The 23,354-nt window shown below is 51.4% G+C and overlaps 1 protein-coding gene across 1 annotated transcript; it reads left to right on the top strand.

Moving 5' to 3' along the window:
* Positions 1-170: 170 nt before the first annotated feature.
* On the top strand, positions 171-22,825 carry GUITHDRAFT_150177 (hypothetical protein; the record flags this gene model as incomplete). The annotated part of the gene is given in 4 exon segments (XM_005841113.1): positions 171-187; positions 206-208; positions 22,399-22,756; positions 22,801-22,825. A coding segment is annotated over 1 exon segment (358 nt), but the record flags the coding sequence as incomplete, so codon positions are not given.
* Positions 22,826-23,354: the final 529 nt, after the last annotated feature.

The raw sequence follows: 23,354 nt of genomic DNA, 5'->3' as shown, positions 1-23,354 counted from the left end.
CCCTCTGCCCTCTTCGCCTTGCCCCAGCATTTCGCACCCTCCCCGACAGCACGATTGTGGTAAAAGTGTTCAACTAAAAAAAAATGAGAAAAACTTAAAAAAAAGTAAAAAAGAAACCGACAGAGTGACTTGCGCTTTTTTAGTAGGTGCAGTGCAAAAATGAAGTCACGACGTAGAGCAGAGAGAGATGTCATGGTGGCGCGGGGAGAAGATTGAGAGGAGGAGGCGGTAAAAGAGCTGCTCACCCTATCAATCGCAACAAGACGCTGTTCTTTCATTGGCTCTTGCATGCACTAGCCATACAATAAATTCAACCTATTTACACGGTGATGGGGACAAGGGAAACGACTCGCTCTAGCTCGCCAGCACGGCGCAAGAATCAGGGATGATACACAACTCCTTCAACAAAGTCAGCGGGCAAGACAAGAGGGCTGGCGCTCTTGCTTCACCTGCAGCGCCAACTCTCCCTTCTTGGCAAGGATGGATGAGTTGGTGACGTCAGCATTCAAGTTTATCAAGCTCTGCAGCGAAGCGCCGAAGCGCTCGAGGATGGAATTGACCTGCGAGGTGTGGAGTCAGCGGAGCAACGAGGAGAAGGCGACAAGACACCATACCGTATCTCCCATCTGCACCCTGTACACTCTACCAACGTTGATCACCTTCACGGCCCCTGCTTGTGTCGAAACTCCGCTGTAGTCGGGGTGCTGGAAGAAGGGGTTGAGGTACCAGAGCTGCTGCGAGTCAGAGGAACGCGGGGTACGAAGAGGCAGAAGGACCTGCAGCCAGTTGGTCCGGAAGCGAGGAGCGATCTCGGCGAAGGAATCCTCCGACTGCAGTGCCCATTTACATCTCTCCACGAGTATGTCCAGGCAGAATGTCGAGCAGACGGGACTGAAGACGTTGGGGGTCGCCGGGCAGCTTCCGGCTTCGAGACACACTTCCACACAGATCGAACCCTTCCAACCCCCTTGATAGGGCGAGGGGATCCACTGGAAGTAGGAGACATACGAGTCGTACACAACGCTGTCGCCACTGCCGAGCACTTGAGAAAGGCCCGGGGTCTTCTTATCCGCACCCACCTGCAATGCGATGGCATCAGAACTTTTCGACACGTCACTGAGATGATAATTACAAGTTGTAGAACAGCGGGGGTGGCGCTGGTGAGAGCTTCTTGCATCCTGAATTCAGGCAACGAACCATGCGTTGAGCTGAACTGGATAATTGGGTCCTGGTCGAGGCCGGAGATAGGTTCATCCCTGCGAACGATGGCCAAGGTGATTTCTGTCAGGTCGCCCATGATAGCTGAATATGGCCCTGGTAGGTTTGGAGTGATGGCTGGAGCTCGAAGGGGAACGACATCAAGATAAACACAGAATTGCTGATCTCCGAATCCTGTTGCAGAGATAACTGTCGCGATACAGATCACGACGGGCTCGTTTTGCGAAGTGCATGGTCTCCACATAAGTGCCCTCTGGATGCTTTTGTCGTCACTATACTTTACATACAGGTTGATTGTTGTTTGATTTCTTCCGTCCACTGTCGTCGAAGCGTTCACATTCACGTACCCAACGACCGGCGATGTCGAGATATCTAGGACAGGAGGACCAGACCCCTTTTTGTACATGATGAAGATGCTCCCCCGGTTGCTCTGCTGCAGCAGATTTCTCTCAAGCTTGATGTATCCTTCGTACAAGTAGTCGGCTACTTGAGATTCGTTGGCGAGCTTGATTGAAGTTATAGCTGCCATGATTTTAGGGTCTACGATCCCTGCTGCAGCCTGAGACGTCATTCTCTGGATAAACAGGTTGACGTGTGCTCCACCAAACCCGTCATTGAAATTGCTGTTTGGAACAGAATTCCAGACGTTTGGGAGAGGATTTCCCTGGTCGTAGTAGTCTCGTTGTCCATAAGAGATAGGAAGGTCTGCAGAAGGGTCCGCATTGGTAGTCGAAGAGGTGTACGTCACCGCTAAGTCTGTCACGTACTCCCCTGCATCGTTGTAAGGCGACAGCCAGGAACCCCGCGGGAGGTAGGCATGGTCCTCGCCGGCCTTGGTGGTGCTGTAGACAACACTAGACTGCGACGTCGAAACCAGAGGGCTTTGAGAGGAGGCAGTAGCTACTGTATACCTCAGTTCGAGCGGGCTTGTCCAAGTTCCTGCTGTCCATTTCATCTTAGACCAGGCGTAGTACTTGCCAAGGCTGAGAATCTTCATGCAACTTGAACTTGCAGGACAGGACATCCTTGTGTCAAGAACAGGATTCGTGGATGTCGCGACTGGCGTTGCCGGAACTTCAGTGTTCGCCTTTACCGCTATTGCCATTTCAGCTTCCGATACTGCATTGCCTAATTTATTCCGCAGGCGGATGAATTCTCCTGCACTGACTCCCAAAGGATCAACCTCGATCACTACACATGATGTTTGTGCCCCGCTCACAATTTTGGCTGGAAGGCTCGAACCCAGAATACTCCACTCAAAGCTCGCTGGTATGTTATCATCCAAAGGCCAGTTCAAAGTACCTCCATTCTTCTGGAACATACCCATTTGCCCCGTCAAAGACAAAGCACAGACCGAGATCGTCCTCTTGGTCGGGGTGATAGTCCAGTAAGGCATGCTGACAATTCTGGCTGAAGAAATTTGATTACTCAGATCTACCTCTGCTCCAACAGCAAAGTTCAAGCTTGTAGTCTGAGCAGCCCACCTACGACAGCATCCTGAAAGAGTGGCTCTCCATGGAATGATTGTATATGGCTGAGTCAAGTCTTGTTGGCCTGAAACCGCAACATAACTTGCAGGGTAAATCTCTTGCAATGTTTGGAAAGGAGCGGGATAAGTGTGCACCAAAACAGAAATGGTGGAAATCCAGTCTTCTTCAATAGAATAGGAGACAACCTTCAACGGCAGTTCATAATCCTTCCCATCTCCTGCATCGCAACAGTCAGTGACCAAAGACAGGACGATAGTGGCGTACCTGTGCTGAAGAAAGCTCCAATCTTGCCAGGTGTGATGATCCTTGGATCCGGTGAGGTGTCATCGATAGCCGACAACCCCATCACTTTAAGTTGGTCCCCCAGTCCAGGATATCCGTCTGGACCGCTGAAACCTGTCTTCAAGGAGCAAGGCCACTGATGCTTTCGTCTCCACATCCCTTGAATCTCAAAGGACACCGTATTGCCATACAACTGCTTCCACGAGATCGATGCTGAAATAAAAGCTCCGACAGGACTTCCAGTGTAAATCGCTTCCACCCCCGGGCATGTCTGCTGAGCGTTTGCATACGCCGCAATCAGGGAAAGGACCGCCGTTAGCACTACAATCGCCATGGTCTTGTATCAGATCAGGAAGGATATCGATAGGCAGGATTTCAAGGGCTCGGTCTTGTCCCTACCTCCTCCTGTAGCTCTACGAGCTCCTCTCCTCTCCTCTCTCCTCTGCTCCTGACCTGTCGCTCCTCCGCTCTCTCATCTCAGCATGTCCAAGAGGCGGCCTTTCAGCGCTAGTGGTAGCCCTACCCCCCTCGACTACCACCCCACTGAAATAGCGCTGGAAGAGGGGTCGCATGCACAAATAATTTGGTACCTATCGAAATGACTAGGAATGGACCGGTCCCGAGACGACCTCCCCACCCTTTGCAGCTAAGGAAAACGGACCCACCCATCCAGGGTCAAATCAGTCAAACTATCGTAACCGTCAAAAACGATCTTTGACACTTCACCTGAAGCACTCAGCGGCAGTGCGGCGGCGGCGGGCCGGGGGCCGGGGGGCGGCGCCGGCGCCCGCGGCCCGGCCCGGCCCGGTCCCGGCATGCCGGCGGGCCGGCAGTGAGCATCGACGGTGTTAAAAATCAGTACGAGGACAATCAGGAGAGTAGAGTCTTGAGCAGGCCCGACTCTAGTCCGTCACTCAGCGCCGGAGGCCGCAGTGGGTGGCCCGGCCATGATTCTCCGGGCGGCCCCGGTCGCGCCCGGGTGCGGGCCCGGCCTCTCACTGCCCGGCGGCGATCCGAAGTGCCCCGCGAACTTCGGAATTAGGCCCCTTGCCTGGTGGTTCACAAGCCCCGCCATGGTTTCGCATAATCGAGGGATGAAGGTGGCGGGAAGGTGAGGAGAAGGTGAATGTACTAGGAACCTGTCACTCACACCTAAAAGATCCAAACTTGCTTCACTCTGACATGTCAAACTCCACAATATCAGAACTGTGCAACTTGACGACACTGTCATGGTACCTCTCCGACGATGTTGTCAAACTGAAGAGGAGCCAAGAACAGATCCTGGAGCTCGAACTTCCTCACACAGCAAGAGAGGTGATACCTACGTCAAATCTACATGACAGAGAGCAAGAACTCAAAGAAATCACGTCTGCTTCTCAAGTGCGTTACGTACCGAATGTTGAAGAAATTGCAAGCGACAAAGACAGGAATGCGTTGTTAGGATCTATTGTCGAAGTTATACGAAATCGCCAAGGCATCCAGCAGCTGATAGATGACAAGTGTAGGGTCTGCATCTTAAGGCTAACCAAGGAGATCAAAGAAAAGACTTATAGCATTGACCAGCTGACATCGCTTCATGAGGACTACGATTTCTCCTCCTCCTCGGCAGGACATGCAACAGTCTCCGGGTTCAACTGGAAGACGAAAGCATCCATCCAATGGTGGAAGAAGAAGCTTCACGATTCTTCGCAAGATCATGCGCATTTCCTGCAGGACTACACGAGCAAGCGCGAAAGAGCTACTTCAGAGCTGCGTGACGCGTACAACCATCAAGACCTGGAGCTCTCTCTCCACAACAGCAAACAGCTCGAATTCTATCAGAAGGCTGACGAGCTCAGGTTTTGATTTGCTTTCGCAGCTTTGCCCTCTGTGTGACATTGCTGTTTGCACCCAGGAAACTGAAGGAAGAATATCGGAAGAACAAAGATGACCTCAACTTCTTGCATTCTGTCCACAGCAACCTACAAGAGAAAGAGCACAGCTTGAAACATTTCATCCTTCGGGTATTCATGAACCTGTGGAAGTGTTCTTGTCGAGGAGAGGAGTCGAGACGTCGTGAAGACGCCCATCCTCATCTACGAAGAATGCATCAAACTCTTGTGGCACACCAGCGTCCGGGGGAGGAAGAGCCTTCAGCTCATGACTCTGCGTCTGACACCTTTGAGATCCTCGAGCCCTGGCGCAAAAACATCAGCCAGACCGACATGGAGCTGGAAGGTGAAGCGCAAGACCTCAGTGTGCGTCGAGAGTTGGAGATGGAGCACGTGTATGGCTTCGGCGGAAGTAAGTTTTCATGCCGAATTTTCATCTTGTCAAAGGAAAATTGTGTGTTCTATTTTGTCGGTGCGACAGGAGTCGTCCTTGATTACATTACAAATCGCCAGTTGGTTCTGCAGGAAACAAATCAGAGAATTACCTGTGCTGCGTTGCATCCTTCTGGAAATATCATCGCAACGGGGCATGAGCTGAACGTAGATGACGAGAAGCCTTCCATCATCATCTGGACCTTGCTTCATGATGACCAATACTCACGTCGCTTCATACGTGTAAAAGAATGGAGCCCTATCGACCGGAAAATAGATGCAGGGCAACCAGTTGTTGTTCTCGCCCTGGAATTCGGAAGGAATGGACTTGACATGATCGCTGTGTTTTTGATAGCAGGGTTTCAATACCTAGTCATATTTGATCTTGAGCAGGAACCGATTGGTCTGAAAACCTTTGCGTGCTTGGGTGTCAACAAGATCAGTTCAATAGCGGTGCATCCACATGAAGACTTGATCTTTGTCTGTGGGCATAACAGACTTGAACAGTGGACCAATTTTTGTACAGCAGATAGCGACCTGTTCATGGAAGTCATTGACTTGGAGTTGGAAATTCTTCGACATGTTCATTCAGTCAAAGAGTATGAGTACACAGACGTTGATATTCAGCCCGCATATGAACTATTGTGCGATCTTGTTACTTTGGCTGATGACGCAAGCCAAGGCAATGATTTCCGTTCTGCAGTGCAAGCCTACATTCTGGCCTTGAAAGTGACTTCTTACATCAAAGACTTTGTCATTCATGCTGATCTGCTACAGTGGCAGAAAACGTTGGATACATTCAAAAGTTTGGAACAAGCCTTTTCATTCCTTTGTGATCAATTCAAACGCAAACTCCAAGAGAAATCGTTTCCAAGAAGAGGTTTCAGTCAAAATCCGTATTTTCGGTGGTCCATGAATGCGATTCATCGAATCCTGCATAGCTATGAAGACATTCATCAGCAAGAAACCATTCGGATGAAGCTTCGAGATGCCAGCGCTCGTGCATTTCACATTGATGAATGTTACAAGAAAAACACTTTGGTTTGTACGCAAAGATATTCAGAAGTAGTTAATGGAAAGAGCTATTGGAAGTGGAATGATGATTTTCCATTGGATGGTCAGATCAAAATGCAGACTATTTTCTGTGTGGCTGTTTGTGGGGTAGATGAATTTTTGACAGGAATGGAGGACGGGAATATATACGTTTGGAAAGGATGTCAAATAGTGGATATCTGTGCAATGCATAAGGATAGTGTTATTGATATGTCTCTGACTTGGGATAGTGCGATGTCGGACGTGCATTACCTGATGTCTTCAGGATCAGACGGTTCGATTGTTTTCAGCATGTGGAAACGACATGAAGTAGAGGGCAAAGGAGTATCCTTCTCTGTTACCAAAGTCCATGAGCAAAACATACCTCGTCTGTATCAGTCTCAAGTGAAGCAATATGGAGTTGCGATCTCAAACTTTCCAGGAGTCATGAAGTCTACTGGATTTCATTTCATGGACCAAACCAGGAATCAGTCTGACAAGGTTGCAAGTACGGTTCTGATTGGAACGGACCAAAACATTCTTTACAGGTGTCGAGATAGAACAAGGGAGCTGATCTTGGTGATGGACTCACCTTCAAAGGAAAGCGTCCTAGCATTGAGCATTTCTCCAATGGATGACACCAAGTTTGTCAGTGGCTCTGATGACGGAGTCGCTGCGCTGTGGAATCTTGCAGACAGAAAGTGCATGAGAAGAAATAAGTACAAATCGTCGATCTTGAGCATGTGCTTCTCGTACGATGGGCTCAGTTGTGTGATAGGCTTGAAGGATGGAAACATTGTCGTTATCGACGTCGAAACATTTACTGACATTCAACATGTCACTTCAGAAAATGACGTTTCGATCACCTCAATATTTAACGGAGGGATGCGACTGTCTCTAGAGGGAGTTACTTGGACAGAATATGAGAAGAAGTTGCTGAATGACATCAATTCCAGACAGATTGAACTCAAAAAGCTCTTAGACCATGAGAAACGGACTCGTAAAGATCGAAAGGTTGCTGATAAAACAATTGTGTTGCAGCAGGAAAAACTACAACATGAAATCTTGGACCTTGAAGCTGAGCTCCATACACACAGGACGAAGAGAATTCGAAAGGGGATTTTACACAATGACAACAAGTCGTCCATAAAGCGAAGACGATTGTTCATTGCGGAAATGGACATCCTGAAGAAGAATGGTCTGATTTCGGAAGGTCAGAAGAAAGAACTACTATTTGAGAAGCAGCTGTCCAAGAAAATTGAGAGTCGCCAAATCACTCATGTCAATTTCAAGATGGAATCTAAAATGGTCGAGGTAGATCTGGAGGCTGAATTTTCTCAGAAGCTCTTGAAAGGAGGGAAACTGACTTTCCAAATCCTCTCAGCAGCTTTGAAATGTGGCAAGAGCGTGATCGGTGTGAAATTTGCTCCAAACGACCAGCTCTTGGCATTGTCGACTGGAGATCACTTTGTCCATATTCGCAGGTCTCACAATCTTGCTGAAAAGTTCATGAAAATGTCAGGATCGACAGCATCCATCTTGTACTTGGACTGGTCGCTCGACTCGAATTATGTCAGGGCAAACTCTGCGAGCAAAGAGCTCTTGTTCTGGGGAATACATTACAACAACCACTCACCTGTTTCCTGCACAAGTCGGAGAGGAGGAGAAATCCCTCTAGATGTCAAGTGGGCCTCGCACTCTTGTACGATGGAGCAATCTGTTCTGGAGATTGTCAACGATGAAGATACGTCAAACGACAGGACAACATTGCAAGTAGACAGAAGTATGCTCTTCAAAGACACTCTGAGCTACAGCTCTGGATCAGACGTAATTGTTTGTAGGTTCCCTTGCACGTCTCGTGATCCTCACAGCATGAAGTACACATGTCACACAGCTCAAGTCAGCGCTCTCTCGTTCGTCGGCAACCATCTCTTGACTTGCTCTCACGGGGAAGGGAGTGTTGTACAATGGAAGCTTGTGCAGAAGACCATCCAGAGCCACCGCAAGATATCAGAGTTGCCTGCTAGTTCCCACAAGGAGGAGAAGCAAACTACCGTCAGCTACGACAAGCAGCGACTCAAGGTCGACGACTTTGAAGCTTTCCGTGAAGACGAGTTGGACTCTGAGATGTTCGTCTATCGAGGCCAATCTCTCCGCGTCCACTCATTGCATGGGAGGCGCAGTCATCATTCAACAAATATTTTTGTGGTGTGCACTGGGGAATACCTCTCGATCCATCGGTCGACTGCAGTTCTGTCTGACAAGAGGAACAACAGTCAGCGACACTTTCTCGAACACGGTAACGACGAGATTGTATCGGTTGACCTGGATGTCCAAAGACAGAGAGTGTGCACTTTGAGCGTTCGTACCAAAAGAACCATAATCATCTGGGACGTCATAAGCCTGGAAGTGCACAAAAGGGTTGCGATTGATTCCTTGTTTCAGGTCAAGATACAGGAGATCCAGTTCCTTCCGAAGAGTTGTGATGTAGCTTTGCTGGGTCGCGGCAAGAAGAGCTTCGTCTTCATTCTCAGTTATGAGCGCGAGGCAGTGATAGGAAGGTTCACCTTCACTGAGTTCCTCGATCACTTGGTTTTTGATCCCTTCGCACGAGTCTCGTCACCTGAGTTCGTCACTTTCGGCATTGGACTTCCAGACTTTGTCAAGATGACGCGGACGGGCGGAGACTTGTCATGGAACTTCTCAGTGAGGGCCGGGGAAGCAGCGGACCACCTTTCCGTCCCCTCCATGACCGCTGCTGCATACGTCGGTTACCAGCGAGTGGTGTTCGGATGTGAACTAGGGAACATCTACGAGTTTGAGTTCGGTCGATTGATGAGAGTGTATCACATGCATCATTGCAGCATCTCGAGAATCATCGTCCACAATACCTTTGATCAAGACTCTTGCATTCTGACTTGTGAGGGCAGCGGCTTGTCAAAGATTTGGAATTTCCAGACGAAGAAAGTCATGCGATATTTCGTTCCGATCGTTTCCGATGTTGTCACTTTGGACGTTGTGGCAATGGCTGGCGAAGACTCTCTGGATACTCTCAGACACAAGTTGCAATTTCCTACATCCGCATATGGAAAGCCTCCAGCAATCAAGTCTAAAACCTTCTACTTCGTGTGCGACGGACGGCAGGTTCACTTGAGCGAGGAGCCGAACATTTTCATCGAGCAGGTTGCGAGTCTTTCGGTCTCGTTGGGTGACCCTCAACCGTCGGAAGAGAAGCATGCTGCCGTCGGGTGCTCGTTTGACTTCTTCGACCAGAGCGTCTTGATCCAGCCTAGCTGCGGCTCTCTCTTCGTCATGAGCTCGTGGGATCGGTTCCAGCTGGGCTACAAGGTCTGCGAGGGAGTGCCTCGTCAGCACGTGGTGAACGTCTGCTGCAACCCGACGTCTCCCTGGTTCCTCACAGCGACATACCATGGGTTCATACAGAAGTGGGACAGTCAACGTTTGACCTGCGTCGACTTTTGTCACCTCCACTCGTCGGTGACCTCTGCTGACATATCGCCCAACGGCAGTCACATTGCAGTAGCAGCCAACAAGAGGTGTATGATACTCGATGCTGATCTGAAGCCCATCCACCAGATCGACTTCCTGCAAAGATTCACATCTCTCACTTGCGTTCGCTACTCTCCAGACGGCAATCACTTGGCGGTGGGGACTGCGAGTGGGTTGATCGACATCTTCGACACCCACGGTCACGTGGCTTTCAAGCGCTGGGCAGAAGAGATCTTCAAGCTTTCGCTGGACTTTGATTGCATTCACTGGGACTTTGCAGACGGCGTCTTGCTCGCTACTCTCATCCAGACTTGCTGTCAACCTCACGCCAAGTCGTCTAACCTCAAGCAGCTCAGGAAGTATGCCCTGCTCACCGACCGGCCCCCTCTGAGGAACGCGTACGCGAACCGACCTAAGCTGAGGGAGCAGTCGATCCTGTTGGTGCAGGAGGCTCTTGAATACGCCGCGGAGTCGCTGGAAGACATCAAGTATCACATCCAAGAGAACTTCTCGAGAAGTTTCCCCGAAGCTTCAGTGAGAGGCGCGTGGAAGGCGGAGCTCGATGAATTCTTGATCAGAAAGCTGGAGTGCATTGACAGGCTAGCTCAATTCAAGGCTGAAGAACTTGTCGGTAAAGTCGACGCTCGCCTCTTGCTGCAGTTGTTTCAGTGTCTCAAGGTAAGTGAAGGCGATGCGGAAGATGGTGTCTGACTATTGAGTCAGTGCATCGGGACTGACGACATCAACCAAGCTCGAGGGTTGGCGGATGAAGCCAAGAAACTCGCCAAAGAAACGGACAAGATTCAGGGAGAGCTCAACATCTGTGTTCACAGGTGTGAGGTGTCAATGTCTCGGAGGAAACGATTCGACGAGCAAGTGGAGGCGCTGGAGGCGTTCAAGTTGCGCAAGACAGATCAGATCGGTGAGAGGATCGCTGAGCTGGAAGAGACTTACGCGGCCAACGTCAAACAGCTCGAGATGCTGCAGAGAAACCTTGACGGGCTGAGGAACGAGGAAGCAAGGCTGCTGGTAGAGCTGCTGAAACTGAACGAGCCTTCGCACATCTACCTGGGCAGCTGCCAGGACTCATCGAGGGCGGACGAAGCTGTTCTCAGCCTCGACTGGATGAAAGACAACGTCAGCGTACAGGCCTGTCACGATCGCTCGTTGCACGTGAACCTCTGGAACGTCAAGACCCTGAAGCTCGTGAGGGCTGCCGATTCCGACCTGGCAGACTTTCACTCACACACCTCGCCGATCGGACCAGCCGTTAGCTCGATACAGAACTCGAGCAGCGTCAAGTTCAAGACCATGGCGATGAGAGGGACAAAGCTGGCCATGGCGGATGCCGAAGGGAGGCTGATGCTCACAGAGTTTCCCGTCGCTGACCATCGCGGCGTCTGGCTGGTGATGACCGGAGAGTTCGAGAGGGACATAGGATACGAGCGAGTGACAAACGATTTCGAGTTGGGCCTGATAGAAGACGTTGCTAAGTTGCTCCATATCTCCTCCCGCAGGTGGAGCTCTCCTCTCCTCTTAAACAGCCTGACTGTCATGAGCAGGATCAAGCTCTGGTCGCACACAAGTCGTCAGGTGTTCAGCCTCGTGTTCCTACAGGCAGTTCAGCAGAAAGACAGCGAGGAGGAGGCGGAGAGTGCCATGTACCTGCTCTCCAGGCTCCTGACGTCGGTAGAGGATCGAGAAGTCGTCGACAAGCTCTCTTTCCTGAGGTATTGCGATCATGTCGAGGGACCGATTCTCGTGTCCTCATCCATGCACGGATCCATGATATGCTCCATCTCCTTCTCTGCTCATCCAGGGACGATCGTGACTGCAGGAGCGAGCGACGGAGCGATCACTGTCTGGAGGCATTCTGGGCCGCAGGACGACAGCGAGGACAGAGGGACGGGGCTTTTGAAGCAGAGCCTCCGCAACCTGCTGCTGATGGAGAGCAAGAGAGTTGTTCCGGCTTTTAGAGCCATCCGCGATCTCCTGAGAGCCGCAAGTCAGAACCCGGCGGACCAGGGGATGAGGAGATTACGGCGAGCCTACGACAGGCTGAGTGTGGTTGAGATCAAGTGCTGGGAAGTTGAAGTCTGACTGAACCCTGACCATTCTGTGCAGGCAAATGTTGGCGGACCGCAACATCTCCGTCGAGGGGTTGTTCGAGAGGAACGACCTGCTTGAGAGGTTGCTGCAGGTGGTCCGTGACCCGCCAACTATGTCAGTCTCCGAGATGAAGTTCGAGCTGCGCGCTGCAGGAGTAGAAGTAGAGCAATTCTTCGAGCGCGAGGATCTTGTCGCTCAGATCCTCAAGCTCCGTGCAGACATGCCGGCAGACGACCAGCTGGACGAAGAGTACCAGGGTTCAGCTGGAGAGGACGATGAGTTGGGCAGCCTGCTGGTCACGATTGCACAAGAGATCGAGAGCTCTGGCGAGTCTTCACCAGGGCGACTTCTGCTCGCCATCCACACCCTCATCACCTGCAACCAGGTGGAGCTCAGGCGGGCACTGCATGGGGATCACGCGCCGGACCGAACCTTCCTCCCGCTGCAGGCGCAGGATGGAGGGCAGGTCAGTATCAGGGAGAGCGAGCTGGTCAAGGGAGGGAGGGTGTACGAGCTGGTGTCAAAGTTCTTGGGCACGAGCCTAGTGCCTGGAGAAGTGTACCAGGTGCAAGGGTACGGGGAGATGCTGTTGCAGTACGAGAGGTATGACGCCCGTGGGAGTTTCTCCGACCGGCTCGTCCCGGTCTCGCTCGATCGGACCCACCTGAAGGTTGTACACATCACCCGCAGCGACTTGATTCGTTGGGGGAGAGTGATGAACGGATCTGTTGAGAGGAGCGTGTTCAGAGGTGCCGGACCGAGGATGGGAGGGTTGGAGGAGAGGCGGGGAGGGAGAGTGCTTGCGACGGGGTTCATGTTCAAGACGTTTGTCGACTCTCCCAGGCCCGTTGCCAAGAGGATGGCGGAGGCTGTGCCGACGAGCTGGTTCGAGGGTGAGGGGGAGGATGAGGCGTGAGGGGGAGGAGAAGGAGCTGATGACATTTATAAGGTTGTCTGCAAGACTATGACTACATCCCTCGGAAGCTGCTCGAGAGGTACCTGCTGGAAGCAAGAAGACCATTGGAGGTGTTGGAGGAGCGACGTGGGAGGGTCGAGATGACTTGGCGTTGATGTTTCTCAGGAGATCTGTATCCAAACACGATCCAAGACAGAAGTTTGCACGCTGTGCGACATGATCTTCGGCGCAACGCCGGAGGGGGGCGACGATCGGCTAAGAGTGCAAGTGAGAGTTCGCAAGGAACAGAAGGAGCTCCTAAAGTATCTGGTAGGACCTGACGCACTTCTTCCTCGAAATCTCCAACAGCCGGAGGACCGTCGAGTACAAGGTTAGCAGCTCCAGCACTTGTGACGTCACGCTGAAGCACAACAAGTTTCGTATCCTCAGGCTGACAGGAGGGTTTCGCCTCGGGTTTGTCGACGCTCTCCGTTCGAGGCGATGTATACTCTCAGCCTCTCCCTCCTCCTTGACCCCCCTCCCCTCCCTATCATCTCTCCTCTTCCTCACCCCTATCATCTCTCCCGGCTCCTGTTCCTTGCCCCCCTTCCTTCCCTGTCCCTCCTTCATCTCCTCCTCTTCTCTTCTTCTCCGCCTCTTCCTCCTCCTTCATCTCCCTCCCTCACCTCTTTTGCAGCAAACCTGCTCGATCGCGATTGGCTGCACCTCAAGCTTTCATCCTACCTCGTGGACCAGACCTTCGGCATGTGGAAGGATGGGGTCCTGGTGTCCGCCAATAGAGGATGCGGTACCTTGTGCCAGCAGCATGCGCTCAGTCTGACTCCTCGCAGACGTGCTAGAGGAAGACATCTTGTCGGTTGAGCTTGACCCGCACGCTGCGGTCGTCACGTTCTTGCTGGTGGATGCGAGCGGGTAGGAGAAGGAAGCTGAGCTACTTGGCAGATGCGAGGAGGAGCAGCGATGGCGATCGATCGGATTGAGGAGGCTTACGGCAGATTGTTCATTGGCCTGCAGCTGGATAACAGCGGTGATGCAGTGGAGCTTATCGTATAAAAGAGGAAGAGAACGAGGGAGAGAGAGAGGGAGAGGGAGGGGGAGAGGGAGAGGGAGAGGGAGAGGGAGAGGGAGGGGGAGAGGGAGAGGGAGGAGGGAGGGGGAGGGGGAGGGGGAGGGAGAGGGAGAGCGAGGGAGAGGTAGAAGACCAGGGAGAACTGAGTCATGAAAGAGAGCGAAGAGTCACAGATGAACATGTCATACATTTATTCCAGCTATTGACATTACCTTCTTTGTGCTGTGAACATTCTGAATCGCAGCTTCAAAGATTTCCTTAGTGGTGCCATTTCCAGCACACGCCTGTCTCGTCCTCGTTATCCCTCCCTCCCTTTACATCGTTTACCTCACCTGAACGATGGCATCGACAAGCCTGTCCTCTGCTTCCCTCAGCTCGTCTGCCTGCTCGTCATTGAAGGAGGACGCCTCCTACACTTTCACCTGCTCTCTTGCCCAGATGAGCATCTACCATGCTCGCTAGCGTCTGTCGACAGCGTCTCCTCCTCGTGCGAGCTGCGAGCATTTTGAAGAAATGGCGTCTGGACCTGGCGAGGACCATCGTCTCCAACCACCTGCGTGGAAAGTGAGAAGCGGCTTGCCAAGATGTCGTTCTCACATGAGAAAAGCATCCGTGAGATTCCTCATCATATATCTGCACAGCAAGTGAACAGTGAAGTTCCTGACAAACTTCTCATGGGCAGCAAGATCGCTCCAAGAGTGCAGAGTTCTCCTCCTGACTTGCGCCTGTGCCGCTGTCAGAAGGCTCAGTGCAGTTCTCATCGTATCACATTTCTTCTCCTTCTCCTGATCCAGGATGATAACCCCCTCCTTCTTTTCTCATCATAACTCTTCTTCCACCGCCTCAGGAGCTTGCCAAGTTTGATGAGCTGTTGCCGCCGGAGTTTGCCGATCACTTTCCTCCCTGCCAAGATCTTGTTGTAGAGCACGCTGCAGATTTGGAGGGAGGGAGAAGTCAGGAGCCGGGAAGGAAAGAGCATCGAGAACAGAATGACATGTGGATTTCTCACCTGAGAAACAGAGACGCGCATCTCAAAAACCGTCTCCTTGCAAACACATGTTGTACTCTGCATGAGAGTGTCGGTTTCCACGAGGCCCTGCCAGTCATGCTGGCCCAGCTCTTGAAGTGATGGAGTAGAGAAGCGGTATCCTGCGACGTCTCGATCGTTCGCCTCAGGTCCGTTCGGATGGAAAGGCTGATTTCTCTTCTCCACATGTGCAAGCTGAAGAACAGGATGGCAAACTTTGATCTTCTTTGAGCCCCCTGGACTCTTTGTGTGTGACACGACACTTGGTTGAGCGCGTTGAAGCATCTCCTCAGCGCGTTTCTCCTCCAACACTTCTGCACAAGTGCCTGTAAGAACCAACGGGGGTAGAGCAAGATCACCAGCAGAAGGCCAGCAAGCTTCCTCGCTGCTCCTGATCTGACCGCGACCTTCCTCAACGTGTTGAACGATTCGAGCGTGAGCTTGATCCTTTCTTCTGCACAGACTTTCCACTCCACCAATCTCTTTCTCTCAGACTTTCGTAGGTGCTGACAGAAATCACAAGGGATGCGACCAATCGCAGAGACATGGAAGTACCAGGATGCAAGAGGTGAAAACAGACCAGGTTCTGAAGTACTGCCAAGTGATCTTCCTTCTTCTCACATTTGGCATAAAACGTTTCATCATCTGGTCAATTTGTGAGAAATCTCGCTGAGATCAGACTTCGTGTTTACCTGCGATTTGACTTGATTCCACCAACGGAGAAAACTTGAAGCTTTCAGCCGTCTCCTCACCCCTCTGATCAATTTCTTCTTACTTTTCATTAGCCTGTTGTGTCTTTGTGCTGCTTTCCACGTCACCAACAAACTCGATCAACAAACCATTCAACCTTCATCTGCCCACCTCCACATGACAATTCTCTTCTTGTTTCTGCTAAGACTTCTCTTCCAAGGATTCAAACAACGTGACTCCAGCTCCCTCCCGAACAGGTAACATATCTTCCAACGGCGAAAAGCTCTCTGCATGTCAAGCCTGAACATGTTCCAGAAAGACAGCATCGTCATTCGATTCGCTGAGCAAAAGAAAAGTGAGAAATACGAACGTCTCAACCCGTACAACTCTACCGATCTTGGTGTCTTGCTGAACGCGATGAAGGTCTTGCGAGAGGAGCAAACAGCTCTTCCATGACGAAAGTGTTTTCGCTAGGATCAAAGATTTCCTGCGACACGTCAGAGTTGGGCGCCCCTGTACCTCCTTCATTACCGACATCGCTGGAGTGCCGCTGCCTCCTCTACGGTGCTCTCCTTCCATCGCCTCTCACTTGCGACTGTTCCGCATGAAAACATCACATCCAACACGTGCGACCTCACAGAAGTTGTCGCTGATTTACCGAGCTTTGATCGCGCGTCGTCAACCGCCCGCTGCAGCTGCTGCCCATCTCTCTTCAACAGCAGCAAGTCAGACCTCACTGATAGAGCTCTCTAGTTCACCTGCAATGTGATCATATGCACCCTGAGCGCCTTGTTGCTCTCCACTGCCACTCTCAGCATCTCGTTCGACTGCCAGGGTCTCAACATGTTCCCTTGACCTGCATGTTATCACCTCGTCGCATCTCTGGCGCAGCTCGATGATTTCATCGTTTCTGCCATGTTGTCTCATTGCAATCTTGCAAACTTGAGAGCGTTCATCACCTTGAAATCGCCTTCTCCTGGTCCTGCTCAGCCCATTTCTTCATGTTTCTCATCACGCTCTCACGCACTTGGAGCTGATCAAAAAGAAGCGAGCTCGAGCGCTCCACTGGGAGCGAAAGTCAGTTGCACTGAGGTTGAGGAGGAGGAGGAGGACGAAGGGACGAAGGTGGCGACGGAGAGGAGGAGCAAGCAAGCAAATATCAGAACTAGGATCTACGTTCTTGATCGAGGTCGCAGCAACGACCAGGATGATCATGACAGCAACATCGAGGACATGCACGACAGTGAAAGATAGCGATGCAAGCGATTCGAACACCACATGGTCACCTCCAGCAACGATGGTTGAAAGGGATTCGACGCACTCTCGCAAAGATTGTTCCCTCGTACCTACAAGGACGCAGAGCTATCACCTCAAGCTTTTCAGCGGCTGACAACTCACTGCCTTCTTGCGGCTTCGAGGGGCCCGTTGTCCTCTTCCCGTAGCTCGACGTGTTGGGCCCCAGCAGCCACTCCGCTTCTCGCGGCCTGCATACCCGACGGTCACTCAGAGCCGCGAAGTTCAGTGCACTGAGACGGTGGCAGAGTGGTGAATGCCAATCATCCTGAGCGAAGGAGGAGAGATGAGGATGATGATAGATAGAAGGGATGTAACAAATGGCTTCTTACGTGAGCAGCAGGTTCCCTTCTTCCAGCCATGGCCTCCCCTTTCCTCCCTCAGTCTTCGCCGCCATCCCACTGGTGGTCAAATTTTCTCCCGGAAACTTTTGAAACGAACTAGCCGGGTACTTATTAGGGGTTCCCGGGCCCGGCTCCGGCCGGGCCCGCCCGGGAGTCAGTGCCGCCGCGGCGGGCCGCTCGCGCCCGGCAAGTTACCACCGGAACTGAGTTAAGTTTGTTTCGGAGCCGCCGGCCGGCTCTATGAGCCTCGGAGTGAGGAAACATTCCATGGCATTTACTAATGCCCAATTATAAATTAATATCCTTTTAACAAACACTTGTACCTGTTAATTTGATCATAAGCATACAGTTTTTAGTCAATTTTGTACCAGGATGATTTGTACCACTCAGTACTCTTTTATATTTGTTTTAAGCATTTGAGTTCCGGCTTACACGCCTCTTGGCTGCTCTCTACCCTGTGTACCGGTATGTTTGTCTGATGTGGAGGGGGTAGGGTTATTCGTATATTTCGATACACGCTCATGAAATCTTATTAGTGTCAGCCATTGACGAGTGTAGTAAATCCAGCCAATAAGTATTTTTGTTTTCAAATCAAGGAGTCGTATGCCAGCTAGCAACGGCAATCTTTTTTTTCTACACCGGTTGTTTTATATGGATACCTACCCTATGTCTATAGGGTGCCACCGAAACACAGGTCCCCTTGCCCCCGATCAAAGAGCAAATAATTTTCATTAAAAATCCTGAGATCTCCATTGCAAGTATCCCTCCCCTCCTCCTTCCATGCTCTTCTCCCTCCCTCCCTCCCCCCTGCTCCCCTCCCTTCCTCCCTGCTCCCTCCCTCCCCCCTGCTCCCCTCTCTCCCCGTTGCTTCCCTTTCCCTTGCGCTCCAGTTATAGACACCAACAAATGAATCTTCACCGTCGTGTATCAGCAACAAATGGAATTCAGAGAAGGCGAAGGCAGGAAGATTTCGATACATTCTTGGAGCAGGAAGAGACTTGTGATGAGTCAAAGACACCTCAAGATTTGAAGCTTCGAATGATCCTGCATACGTCAGTTGATGATCGAGACTTGCCCAGGATGTACTGGAAAAAGCCAAGCAGTAATTTGAATATTATTCTTGAGCCTGGCACAGGGGTTCAATATCAGTGTGAAGATCACAGGGGCGTTGAAGTGAATCGACTGGGCATGATCAAATCGCTGCACTCAGATGCACAGGTTGTCGAAGTGTACATCATGTACAATGGAGTCCTCTTGGAACATGTAGACGAAACCATTATAACTAATCGAGTGCCCTGTGTGGCCCTGAAAAGAATTTTGAACAAGGTTGGAAACCGTGATTGTTATCAATCAATTTACAAGGATACGGATGAAATGAATGCTATACCAAAAATGTGTTTCTTCAGCTTTCCTTGCATGTTGGAGCATGCCAACGATGATCTCCACGATAATTTCAGAGTGCATGGGTATATATTTTTTCATGAAGACGACATCGAAAATAATAAATACTGTGAAATCTCTCACTTCTCGATTGCAAACCCGGCACCACTCGTTGAAAAGATGGCGCAAACAACTTTCTGTTCAGCGGCGGAGTACAATCGGATTTGTCGAGATATGACCGAGGTCAAAATGATGTTCAATCAGTGGTTGAAGTCAAGGAGTAAGACGTTTGAGAAGAATTTTGTTTGTTGTTTTCAATTGATTTTCGTTGCTTTCGATTGCTTTACAATTTTTGTTTGTTGTTTTCCATCGCTTTACGTGTGACATGCTCGTCACAAGCCATGTTTATGAACTCCGAAAACCTCAGCATCTTTTCGCTGCCTGTTTCACAACCTCGGAATCATCGCCGTCTTTGTCCAAACCTACATCCGCAAGATGTTCCTATTCGCTTGGGCACCCGCTTGTCTCCATGCTTCTCTTCCCCACAACTGATAAAAACATTACATTCGCAGGAATGATATTCAATGGAGACTCTACCTTATGTCTTAGCTCGCTGGTTCTGATACTGAGAAGTCCTGAGGGAAGTTCATTCACATCCGGCATTCATGGCGTTGAATAGTTCATAGATCTTACACTTGCGATCTATTTGCAATCAAGTTGCCTACACGACTGACATGCCTTATGCTTATGTGCTTGGTTGACACAGAGAGGAGGAAGTATGGGTCTTGTAGAATGCCAACCAAAACAACAATCAATTGCCTAATCAGAGAGATCCTTTACGAGAAACAATCTAGACACCAAACAACTCTACAGTCAGAGATGTGCTCGAAGCTCAAGCATACGAAAGAGGGTTGTGGATGCTTGATCACCAAAAACGAGCAATTCTCCATCTTGCAATGAGCATCAAAAGGATTCGAAAACAGCCCTAGGCTCTGGAATCCATGGCGATGCTGATTCCTACAGCTTCCTTTGAAAAACAAGCTCGAGCTGTTTGAAACGTCGTCTTGCAGTATGCCGCAAAAGTACAAACATTCACACATGATCCAACCTTGGATGGCCTGGAGCTTGAATAAGATGAAAGAGCCATTGGCTGAGAGCCATCTGGGATTCAAACAAACGCCGCCTGCGCCGGCGGGTGCGGATGCAGAGCAATGGGGGAAGGGTAGGGCAGGCGATTTGGTTGTATATGCACCCCCCAGGCGTGTAAAAGCGTGTAAGGTCAAAAATAGTTTTAATGTTTGAAACCTTGTTGTTTGGAGGAAGCAAGAATACTTGTAAACCTAAAACTGCTCGACACGGTCCCCGATTCAAACATACTTTCAACCATTATCGAAGTTTCTGGTACAAATTTTCAGTGCGCCGACCATTCAAAAATCCTGGGCTGAAGTACCCCGCTCGAAAATGATCAAAAGCGAGCATTAGAAAATGCCATGGAATGCACACTGTGACATCTGAACTTCTCGACACTGTGCGCCGTGACAGGCCGCGCCGCATACCGTACTGCACGGTGACTGCCAATCACTGACATTGACTATCATATCAGTATGATCGGTCGGATACTATGATACCGGTGACCCGGGCCGGGCGAACTTCATCGGACTCTGACCGTACCGTACGGCCCGTGCCGTCCGGGCCGACAGTGAGACTCTCGGTCGGAAAAGACAGCGAGCCTCGCCGCCGCCGACTCTCAACCTGGCAACTCAGTTGACCCTCACAGTACGGTACGGTCATCTTGCCAGGCCGCCCGGCTACTCAGTGCTTTAACTGAACTGCCATGCCGCATGATACTCCGAGTCAGGCTTTCAGTACCTTCGCCGCAGCTCAGCTGAGAGAACTTCGGAAATCCGGCCGCGACTCAGCGATGGTCCGACTTCAGCGGCGCGGCTGCCCGTCTGCTGCGGCGGGCCCCGGCTATGAAAATCCGAACAGTACGGTAAGAGCCGATGAGCACGGTACTGATTTTTTAACTTAACTTTGAGTAAAGATTTTTAACTTAACTTTGAGTAAAAAACGACCCCGGCGAGCCCTCCACGGACTCACAACAGTCGCAGTGGCACATGCCGCAGTGCCACGCCCGGGCCATCCTCGGACCCCCGGCCCCCGGCCCGTAGACCGACTCATCAGTCCGGGGGAGACCTCGTGACCGTTTACAGCCGGAGAGGTCCTCAATCTGGTGCAGGATTTACAAAGGTGAGCTGCACTATCGCATTTGATATTAGTGCTAGATTCGAGAAAACGATGAGCCTGGTGTGGGGGCGTTGGATTGTGAAGTAGCCAATGCAACCCCCAACCCAGCGTCCCGGGGGCCAACGGGATGGTGAATCGAGAGGTGGGGTGGGTGGGTCCCGTTCTCACATGGGGTAGGTCCGGGACCTGTCACATGGCACAACAGGCAGTCATGGTCCACCACCCCCCTCTGTCGTGTAAGCTACAACCACCCCCGATCCACCCTGTTGTATCCCAGGGGTGTTGTAGGGTACCCCCAAATTTTCCACCACCCACCCCAAAATCTCAATATTTGGACCGTCTTTTCCGACCCTTGACCTCTTTCAGAAGCACCCTACCCCCAATTCAGGCGACCCGACACTGCGTGCATAAATTGGTCAATATAATTGCTTGGAGATGACCCACCTCCAATTGATTTGATTTCACAGTAGGAGAAGGGGGTCCAACAACCCTGTGACCGGCATGCCCTGGTTCTCAAACTACAGCGTTTCGAAGAAACCAAATCTCTATGTATTCGAAAAGAAGTGTTTTCGATAATTACCACGACCTCTCGGTATCCCGTGCATTCCCTGCAGACGCAACGGGAGGAATCGAAAGCCACGGGCGAGGGCGAGCAGCAGCGAAGTAGAGGAGAGGAGTGAAGAGGAGAGGAGAGAGAGAGAAGACAGTCATCTGAGGGCAATACCAAGACATAGAGAGAAGGGTTCGAGCACAGGAAGGTTTGAGCAATGCTGATGAGTAGGAAGAACTAGTCGTAGCAGTTGAATTCCGATGAGTATGGTGGAGGCACATCAAAAGCAGTGTAATGAAGAGGAGGAATCGCCGAGGTGTAGCAGGAGGGGGAGCATCGATCTCCATGAAAAGATGCAGATCCTGATGAATTCGCCCATCATACGAGCAAGGGCAGTGGATGCAACCTGCCTCCAGTTCGTTGCACAGAAGATGTCTGTGCGCATTGTGGAGAGGGGAGATTTCATAGCGAGGAAGGGATGCCATGGGACCCACATGTTCTGGCTGGTGTCCGGGTGCTGTGAGTGTATCCTGGACAACAAGGTCATAGACTTTCTTCAGCCTGGAAGATGCTTTGGGGAGATGCTCGTCGTGAAGCTCTGCAAGCTGGTCAGAGATGGAGTCGACATTAAGACAGCACTGCAGGAATGCCGGAGATCAGCCGACATTGTTGCCATGGAAACTTGCACCTTGCTTGAGCTGTCTTACAAGGTCGTCCTGCCGTTGATGAGGATGGTACCAAACCTCTGGTTCTCGTTGGAGGATTGCATCAGGGTCAACAGCGAGAGGATGAAGAGAACGAGGCTGCTGGAGTTGAGGATCGAGGCGGTGAAGAACTCTCCCCTCGACATCGATGGACGAGTCGCTGCTTTGCTGCAGAGCAGCACGATCCGTGCTCGGAGGGTGGACATGAACTGCCTGCGAGAGATTGCTGACCGGATGACGGTGAGCGTGGCCAAGAAGGACGAGATTATTGCGAAGAAGGATTCGATAGGAACTCACATGTTCTGGGTTGCATCAGGGAGCTGCATCTGTATGCTGGACGGGGTGATCATCGACAAGCTGGAGAAGGGGGAGTGCTTCGGGGAGATGTCTGTCATGAAGATCTGCCGGCTGCTGAAGCAGGGCCTGTCCAAGGAACGAGCGCTATCAGAGGGCAAGAGGGGAGCAGACGTTCAGGCATCGGAAGACTCTCTCCTCCTTGCTCTGTCCTACGACGACGCGTACAGATTGATCAGGGTGGTTCCGAACTTGTGGCTGACGCTGGAAGATCTTTGCAAGCTGAGGAGCATGAGGGTAGAGCGGTTGCTTGTGTGCTCGCTAGACAGCTGAGCTGGTGTACTCGATTATTGATTAGTGCTGTCACACCTATTTACAAGAGGAGGGGAATGAAAGAATAATCAAAAGAATCATGTTGTGGCTGTTGTAACGTTGTCGTGGACGAGGAGGAGAAGAGGACGGTCATTGGCGAAGGACTGTTGTGTTGCAATCAGAGCACTTCCTGCTGGAGGGTAAGTCGACGTCACTGACACGAGGGACGAACGACCTGGTCCTGACGTAGAGGAGGCGAGTGAAATCTTTGAAGCCGATGGCTCCCTTCCCTGTTTGATCGGCGAGCTGTGAAAGAGTCAGAGAGAGCGGGAGCGCGTACGGCTGGGATGATGAAGTAGAGGCAGAGGGTGCCGGACTTGCAATATAGAAGAGGCGGGACACAGATGGAGAGAGGAGAAGTCGACAGAGAGGGAAGGAAGGCGAGGGCAGGGGGACGGGAGCGGAGGAGGGGAGAGGGAGGAGGAGGGAGGGAGGGGCGAGGGGAGGAGGGAGGGAGGGGGAGGGGAGGAGGGAGGGAGGGGAGGAGGAGGAGGGAGGAGGGAGGAGGGGAGGAGGGAGGAGGA

This window comes from Guillardia theta (genome assembly GCF_000315625.1).
Source record: "Guillardia theta CCMP2712 unplaced genomic scaffold GUITHscaffold_4, whole genome shotgun sequence".
Taxonomy (NCBI): domain Eukaryota; class Cryptophyceae; order Pyrenomonadales; family Geminigeraceae; genus Guillardia; species Guillardia theta.
Note: the sequence above shows the minus strand (reverse complement) of the source record. Positions and strands in the feature narration are given on the sequence as shown.